Source organism: Thunnus thynnus, chromosome 2 (assembly GCF_963924715.1).
Source record: "Thunnus thynnus chromosome 2, fThuThy2.1, whole genome shotgun sequence".
In the NCBI taxonomy this organism is placed as follows: Eukaryota; Metazoa; Chordata; class Actinopteri; order Scombriformes; family Scombridae; genus Thunnus; species Thunnus thynnus.
In genome coordinates, this window is record NC_089518.1 from 2500634 (window position 1) to 2510107 (window position 9474).

At 43.4% G+C, this 9474-nt stretch overlaps 1 protein-coding gene across 1 annotated transcript; it reads right to left on the reverse strand.

Annotated features, from left to right (window-relative positions):
* Positions 1–1366: 1366 nt before the first annotated feature.
* Positions 1367–8836, reverse strand: LOC137200824 (uncharacterized). The gene is made up of 14 exons (XM_067615478.1): positions 8528–8836; positions 6726–7209; positions 6529–6632; positions 6169–6441; positions 5960–6053; positions 5777–5844; positions 5398–5667; positions 5215–5349; positions 5064–5126; positions 4880–4948; positions 4603–4778; positions 3995–4146; positions 3347–3499; positions 1367–1401 (listed from the first exon to the last, which is right to left on the reverse strand). The coding sequence occupies exons 2-14, from the start codon at positions 6826–6828 to the stop codon at positions 1367–1369; spliced, it is 1695 nt and encodes a 564-aa protein (XP_067471579.1). The 5' UTR covers positions 6829–7209; positions 8528–8836.
* Between the last annotated feature and the right edge of the window lie 638 nt (positions 8837–9474).

A 9474-nucleotide genomic window follows, 5' to 3' on the forward strand; every position in this document is an offset into this window, starting at 1 on the left:
CTGTTGTGTAAATATACACTGCCTAGCTTTTTTAATGCTTCTTTAGCAGAGAGATTTCCTTGTTTTGTTGCTTCTTTTTGGGCGTTACTCAATAACAGGCCAATTTCTCTCTCTGCTTTAGTAATATAAGATATGATATAGATGACGACTGCATAGGCGTCGGTGACAAAGCTAATGTCCAAATTTGCATTCCAGCACTTCAACAACTGCTTACTATACTGGTTTACCCAAACTTCGTTCACCCCTCTCCTATAAACCACCGTGCTCTTTTTTTCCAATCTTCGATAAGCCTCTTCAAAGATGCCCTGATTGATGCCTAGAGTCTGAAACAAATCCTCTACACTGACAAAACTCACTTCTTCTTCCTGAGCTTTCTTAACAGCTGTCTTAACATTTTGCAAAATATACTGTGCCCTCTCTTTTGGCATCAAATCATCATCAAAACACTTACAGACAGGATGGTTCTTTGAACCAGGATCATTCATGGTCTCCTTCACCTTATGATCACATTTGCAGTCTTTTGTCTCTATTTTACAAACAAACGTCCTAGATGAAACAGGTTTTGGGAAATTAAACCGACATGTTGTTTTCTTTTTCCTGCATGATTTAGAATGTCGTTTCGAGTGTGATTGAACTGATGACACAATGTCCAATAATGTATCATCATCTGAGGGTAACTCGCATGTAACATATTTATCTATGAACTCAACGACCTCCTCATCTGTGTTTTTATCAATTTGGGGAGCACCCTCAATCCAAAACAGACAGTGTACATGAGGAGAACCGCGCTGCTGAAATTCTACCCTATAAAAGTGATCAATGATTTTGCCAATTGGTTGGGAAGGAGACATGAGAACCTCGTTCAAAAAACAATGCCATCTGTAGTCAAACATCCTCGCAGCTGTGACCGGGTTACGACGCAACAACTCACACCTGTCTGCCCACTCCAAATCCTCTACAGTCTGTGTCCTGCCTTCCTGTTTTAGAATAGTGGTCAAAAGATTCTGCCAGCGCAGATCCGCAGAGGAAAACGAGCAAAACCATGTCGGGATCCCCAACTGACGTACGCATGCTAAGATGTCTTTCTGAACTGACTGCCAAAAAGCTGGAGTTCCTCTAATTGGCTTAAGAAACCTATAACCCTCATCGCACTTTAACAACTTCTTCAGAGACTCCTCGTCCATCAACATTTCTGGACTAATCCTTTGCGACTTCTGTCCACCTTTACCCTTGCGCAACGCAACAGAAACACTCGATGACACACGATCTATCTCTGACATGTATTGGGCAAAGAAAATGTATTCTACATTACGTGCAAAACGACCATCCGCATGCATAATCCTGTTATTAAAGTAACGAGACAGAGTTAGGCGATATGAGCGGCTGTCATGGAAAGTCTTACTACCAAGAGGAAACAACACAGGGAAACATTTAGCCTCATTCGTGTGGTCAGAAAGCACCCTAACCGGACTATTCCCCTCTGCAGGCGCAATGTTTACAATGTCATCAAAATACTGGTCTAATGCTTCCTGACCAATATCTATAGGCATAAGACAAGTGTCCTGAAACATGCAGTGCTGCTGTCTGTCATGTAACAATTCATCCTGTATTATCTCTGATGTTTCCTCCACACCATCAACTACAGCCTGTTCTGTGACCTCACCACCTGCCTGAGCTGTCACCTCACCACTTCTAACAACCAGATCTTCCTGACATGATGCTACCTTTTCTACAACAGCTTCATCCTCACTACCTGGCTGATCCTCCTCATTCTCCCCATCTTTTTGCCTACAAAACTCGTTTACCCACTCTTCGTTAAACTCAATATCATTGTAATAAGTATTAGTTCTCTTTAAATACTCTAGCGCCTGTCTTACACGTGAAGTATCTACAAACTGATACTCGTAATGTCCTTTAAACGTCAATTTGCGCTTTAATTTCACCTGTAGCAGAGACCCTTCCATGCTACAACGTGGCAACACATTAGTCGTCTGCACTATGTTGGCTGGAACACATGTAACCGGACCATGTACTCCATTCTGTCCTCCTTTAGGCAATGCCAACATTTTCATAAACGGAATGTGCAGAGCTATCAGGTGTTGTTCTAAACTATTCAAACATGCCAGTTCAGGTGGAATTGGATCAAGCATCAAAGTATTAACCCAACATTCAGCTGGTATCTGACCTTTACTTATCTTATTGTGACAGGTATAACAAATCCAAAGCTGACCTCTGGATGACACTAACTGACATGGCACAACGCAGTCATCTGAACATCTATGCAGAAACTTCTCACTAATGCACATTTCTGCAATACCAGCTGTTGCTGAACTTCTACTATACATTTCCCTATCACAAGTCAGCAATTGAGATCTAAACATCAACCGATGACAAACACAACACACAAAGTGTGGCCCATCTCTGACTTTCTCTAAAAACTGATGCATAACAAAACCAAAATCTCCTGACTTCTCTGTCTTCTGCTTCCTACTAAACCCAACACTGGCAATAACTTGCTGCTTAAACGTAGAATTGTCATGATACCTTCTTCTCCTTTCTTCTCTACTCCTTTCTTTAACCTTCTCTCTATGCGTGATGCTGTCTCTATAGTTCACCATACTATTTACTTTACTCTTAGCTTTAACCGTCTCTCTATGCTGGTCGTTGTCTCTATATTTCACCATACTGTTTAATTTACTCTTGGCTTTAGCACTCTCTCTATGTGGTATATTTTTATGATAGTTTGCTACACTCCATAATTTTGCCCTTTCCCTAAACAGCACATTTTCATGATACATCTTTCTAATCCTTAACTGTCGTTTCTCCCTTATCAACATGTTCAATTTCTCCTGTGTCGTTTTCTTATGGCTCATATACTTTGACCTCAATGACTTACTACTTGATTTTACGTCAGTAGCATCCTTCACAACATCAGCACTATCAACACCTTTATCAGAAACTACACATTCTAATTTACATGCTACTGCTGCCTTGTCACCGTCTACAATATCCTTCATTCTAGACCTAATGCTGTAACCTGTCACTTCATTAACTTTACAGTAACCGTAACAAGTGTGTAGTCCAGGCTTACAAACACAAACAACATTCTCAAAATGCTTGTCCATAATGTTCTCTAAATAAATGCATTCCGCAGACAAAAGGTCATTGTCACTGGTGTACTTCAGCCAACGTCCACCATAAAATGTACACACACTAACTCCTAACCAATCTGCAGTAACCTGTATTTCCACCTCTGTGGCCCAAGTGTTAACGGTTCTCATCCTGGACTGATGAATGTACTCTAACACAGAGGAATAGTCACTCCTCAAAATACTCTGGTATTTACCTGCATTCCTCTCCAGCTCTTTACATACTGCCAGTCTAATCTTACGATGGTGCTTCTGTGAACCACTCACAGCCTGAGAGATGGCTCTGAAGAAGCAGTTACCATCAGCTACGATCTTCTCATTCCTACATGGGACACCTGTCAACCCAATTTCTTTGGACACAGGACCAGTGACCTTCACAAAGTCAACATTTAATTTTGCACACAAAACCTGACAAACATCTACACTAAGAGGACAGAAGACCAGCTCTTCATTCCTCACAGCACTAATAAATTCTACATCTGAGTTAATTTGACTAACATTAAGCCTCTTTGATTTCTTCGACATGCAGGTGTGAGAAGAAATCTTGCGTTTTCTGCCATAAGTACTTGTTGGTTCTTCCTCTGAACCGCTGCTAACCTCAATGGCTAAAGTCTGGACAGACACTGATACACTCGCAGCTACGCTAGGCTCTGGTGTTGGCCCTGTACTCATATCAATGATACAACTCTCCACAGAAATACCAGACGGTACTGGACTTACACCACCATTAACACTAACACCACACAGTTCGTACAGCTTCTGACTTGAGCTGACACTGTCTGCCAAACAACAGATGTAGTGGTGCAATTCATCGAGACATGCAAAATGCAAAACCACACTTGTACCGTTGCAGTGTAACAAGCCAACGTTACTGCGTGAATGACTGTCGACAACAGCGAAATGTCCATTCTCACAGATGATGGCAGAAGTGTTACCACACAATGTCAGAAGACATGCGCTGTACTGATTGAAGATCCTCTCCAGTCCATTGCGTAGACTGACAAACACACCAAAGTCAACTAGTTCACCATCAGTCACACCTACTTCACCAAATACCACATCGCCAAAAGTAAAGTTACACACTTGTCCATCAATCACTAACTGCTGTGGCAAATCTGGAACAGACAAAAGACCCGACTGATGCATAAAGATGCCATGGTCACGCAAACTGCTGTACAACTCATCACCTACAACCAACGCGCGATCCAGATCATGCCTCTTCCACGAAAACACACTGCTCACCATGTGTTTGGCTAAGCTGACAAAAGCTATAGCCATACACTGCAGTCCTCTGTATTTAAACTGCTCATCTCCTTGGTGAAATGAGCCCCTTACAACCTTTACTAGCTTAATTCCTCTGCTATTCTTAGCCACCATTGCCACAACATTGCTTTTGGAACCACACGGAACTGCTTTAACATCAGAAACAGAAAAACAATGAGAAAAACTAGACTTAGCTTTGCTGATCTTCTGTGGCAGTCGTGCTCCCTCCTCGACGGTGGACTCCATCGGCATGGCAGGGCAAGCTGCAGCAACCTCCTCCTCCCCCACCACCACCACCTCTGGCACCACACCAGCACACAATGGCACCGCAGACCCCTCCAGGAACTCCTGGGACACGGCCTCCACCTGAGAAATGTAAAGACAAGGTTTTACTAAGAAACAGAACAAATGAAGAAATGTTGATGTTTGTCATCAATAACAAGTCTCACATTTAAACATAGACAAACCTGCTGCACTGCTGGGCTGGGCCTGGAGGCAGACTCGATCACACGTGCAGGTGAAGGTGTTGGCAGCACCTGTAAAGAAAAGGAAAGGACAAAAAGTCAATATAACAATGCACTCGTTAAACATGCATATGTACAAAGATATACAGTATTGAAACAAAAACAAAACAAAAAACACCACACCAACCTGCCGCTTTCCTCCTCTGCTCCTCGTGGCAACACCTCTCGTCTGACGCTTCACAGGGGAAGCCTAAAGCGGAAAAAACAGTACTTTATAACAGCTGACTCCATGTTTAGCTCTTGGCAGTATATACACATATAATTTGTAGAAAAGTTACCTGGCCAGCTGCTGGAGCAGCAGTGCAGTCAGAGGCAGAAGAAGGCGAAACCTTCTCCATGGCATCCAACATGGCACCGCTGAACCACACAGGGTTGGACGGGATGACAGACTGTCGCACCGTAGGTGTTCCAGCCTTTAAAATACAAAGAGAAAAAGGAGAATTGCTTAGATGTTTCTCAACCAAACAATACAGTAAAAATGTCCAGCCACACAATGAGTTAGCACAACACACTACCTTGCACTCCCGTCCAACAACTGTCCACTCCCAGGGGTTGCTGTGACGAGGCACAGGGACATGTCCCGTCACAACCAGCCTGGGGGAAACCCTGGTACGCGGTGACGTCCGAGGAGACACCCGAGGCTCAGGTGGAGGGGGTACCAGCTGGCGAACCGCAGCATCCCACAGCAGCTCCACCATGACCGGCATGCCATCGGTGTCGCTGAGGTGCACCTGAAAAACAGTCAAACAGCAGACTTTAATCACATGTGTTTATCTTACATATGGGAAAACAAAACTCTTCCATGTTACATATCACTACAACAAAGTATGCTGTACTTACACCGTCGTGGCACCACAGCTCCAACCGATGCAGAGGGAGGTGCTCTGCCACAGACACATATGGGAGACCTGACAAAGAAGTGAAACATGATTACTTCTTCTAATCTTTACACCTGTATTAACTATTTGTGTTAGATTTTACAGTATATTAATTACAACTGCAGATGACCAAAACTTTACATACCCATGCGTGCTGTGACACGGTGGTACTCCTGACGCAGCAGGTCCTGCAGGCCCGGATCAGTGTTGATGCGTGGAGGGAAGTCCAGCACAAACACCTACAGAGCAAAAAGTAAATTACAATTATGTCCTTAAAATTAGCATGTGCTTAACAGATGTGCCACTTAAGGACCAAGAAATAATGACAGTAACTTTTCACAAAAATATACACACCTTGGGCCAGAGGTTGCAGACAGTGGTCAGGAGAGCACCAAAGTCCAACGCTGCCTCACCAATGGTCCTGCTGGCAGTGAGGTTGTTGCTCGGGGCACACACACAGACCGCGTCCGGGGTCCACGGGAGGGAAGCATGCATCACCTCTGTCCTCAGGTCAGCTGCTGCTCCACCTGGAACAGAGAGAAAAGAAAAAGACAAAGATCCCTGCGGCATACTTACAAATCCGTCCACGATGGCCCGCAGGTGAGAGTCTCCAACGACGAACACCATCTGCTACAGAGACAGTGCGTTAGAACAAAGACACCAACCATGACTCCATACACTCATTAATGTCTTCTAAATAAAAAAGACAAATACCTGCTGGTCCAGACGCTGTGCTGGAGTGACGAACTTGATGGGACGGTGGGTCAGCTCCGAAGTTCGCCATCTCCGCACACGATGGCGATAACCAGTACCGCGCCCTGTTACAACGTTGATCATGGTAAAGAATGTCAACACATGCCTAGCAAATCGATACATTTTATTGAAACACTTCAAAAATACATTATACATACGAGCAACAAACTCGGGGATGGGTGGCCCAGGGGTCCAAGACTGCCGCTCCGCAATCCTCCGCTTGGCCGCCTGAGCACGACGGTGGGACTTCGCACGGGGCATCTGCAATGAAAATTACTTTTTATTAAACATTAACACAGAAAGCATTGCAGCCTGTGCCAATGATATTCACCAGGCAGAGGTCACCAAACAGTTTTACTTCAGAATTCACACACAAAATTGATTCAACTTACCTTGGCAGTGGATGGGCAACTTTTATTTAAAAAAACTGTGTGTGAGTGTGCGCGTGTGAGTGTATGTAGTTCTGTGTGTGTGTAATCTGTAAATGTGTGCAATTACCAATAGGTTATGTGTGTCTTTATAAATTAAATAACTATATGTATAAATGTTGTAGATCAGAGAATCACAGATATAGTGCAAATATCGCTTGTGACAGCTGACAAACCAGCAGAGCACCAGATCACACAGGCAAGAGTTGGATATCTGTAAATATAAGAATAAACATTGTTTTATTTAAGCCATGCTGTTATGTAGAAAAATTATAAAATAATGTGTTAAAAAAGGATAAAATATTGAACATCCACAATACATTGATCCATATCTTTATACAATGTTTTAATAATGAATTTATTCTCAAAAACATGATTAACAAATTATATTGCAAAGCAGCCTTTCAGTCACAACCTAACACAAAAGCTAGTTGGTAGCAGGCTACCAAAACCAACCTTTAACCTCTATAATGCTACTATAAGATTTAGAATAACATGCTCATGCTATATCAATGTGTTCAGTTCACTAAAATTAACTGCAACTTGTGGTCTCACAGTCTTATTAAGAATTAGTTGTAATTACATATCCATCAAACAGTCTGATTACGGTTTTAGGCCTGTTTATGCTAGCCAACATTGGCATTCTCGCTAATAACAATAGGGTGTAAATGCACCGTGCTAAACAAGCTACCGCCATGGTCTGCCCCACCCCCTCGTCCAAATACGGTCACTTCCGACTCCAACAATCAAACATGGCAACGTCCAAACCAAGATGGCGACTGCCAAAGCGCAACTCGAAGCTCCACAATGGCACTTCCAACGGCCAAAATGGCCGCAGCCTAGCCGTACTACTGGCGTTTTGTCTGTACACGGCTTTACAGATAATTCGAATGACCACAAATTATGATAATCCATAAAAAACCATCAATACATCTTTGAATCCATCTCACATTAACTACACTGCTTTTTGTATTTTATCGAATTATTTTAGCATCGGCCACGTGTTTAAAAACTACATTTTACTAAGCTGTGTATGAAATTTTGCCCGCGCCTGTATCCACCCTCACCACACAGAGTCACAAACGTGGCATCGGCCAAATCCAAGATGGCGATTGCCAAAACGCTACACTCGAGGCTTCACAAAAGCAGTTCCAACGGCCACAATGGCCGCAGCCGCGCCGTACTACTAACGTTTTGTCTGTATACGACTTTAGCATACAATGCACATGGCCACAGATTATGTAATCCATGAAAATCCATCACTAAATCTTTGTAACATCTCACATTATTTACACTACTTTGTTTTTTTATGAAATAATTTAAGCGTCAGACACGTGTCTAAACGCTTCATTTTATCAGAGAAAAGTAAGCTGTGTGCGAAATTTCGCCCGCGCCTCAACCAACCACACCACACAAGGTCAACAAACAACAGTCACAGTACAAATTTACTGTATATGTTCAGTAGAAAATTACTAAAAACATCTGTTCACTTAACAAAGAGTTAATACCACAGAGAAGACAACAGTTCTTACCTCGACAACGTGACCAAGTGTGGCCTGCTCCGCTCAAGCAGGCTGTTTTATGAGCTTGCATGACACGTCATCAAACCATCACCACGCCCACACACATTACTAGCGCGATCAGTGCAACAATCACGTACATAAAATGGCGTCCTCTCGGACTATCTGGAAGTTGACTCACATTTGTACCTAAAAATAGGTGTGCGCGACGTGGAAAAAATACTCGTACACTGTGCGACTACTAATTGCAACCATAAAAGTATATGAGCTCTAAACGGATTTAAGTTGAAACGCCGGTACAAAAAGTGGCGACGCTTGTAAGGTCAGCGGAGCGTTAACTGCAGCTAACCGAAAGAAGCACAACCAGTTAGCCTCTGCTAGCCTCTCAGCTAACCCCGGCTCTCTGTTTAGATCCAAACGAAGCACCGAGTCCCGATTTGTTACTTAGGTTAAAGCGGAGAGAATCAGCGAGTCTGTCGGCCAGCTGAGTGAAGTGAAACCTGCGGAAAAAACACCGTGACCATCACGGTAAAACAGTCCGTAGAGAACTACTGTGTTCTGCTGCACAGATAGGAAATCCCTCGGCTGACAGGATGTACCACTCTGTGAGGAAAAATATTTTACCCTCCCCTTTTAGGTTTATAACAACGGTTGGCAACCAGCATATTAGGTGCATTACTGCCACCCTCTTCCTGAGTTTTTCCCTCATATAAGCCAAGTCTTTCTTGATCATTAGTACAATACATGATTACATGTGTCATAGTCTCGCTTATAAAGGGGTGGTGATGTCATGGCTGCGTCCTCAGGACGCTCCGCTGTGCAGGAGCGTCTCCGCCAATGAGGGACCGATGTTGACTGCTCCCTGCTGAGGTGTGAAAATCGCAAAGCATCCTTGGAAATGGAGTTTGCTCCACCCTCATGGCAGGTCCATTACAGTTTTAATACGGAGCTCCGGAACT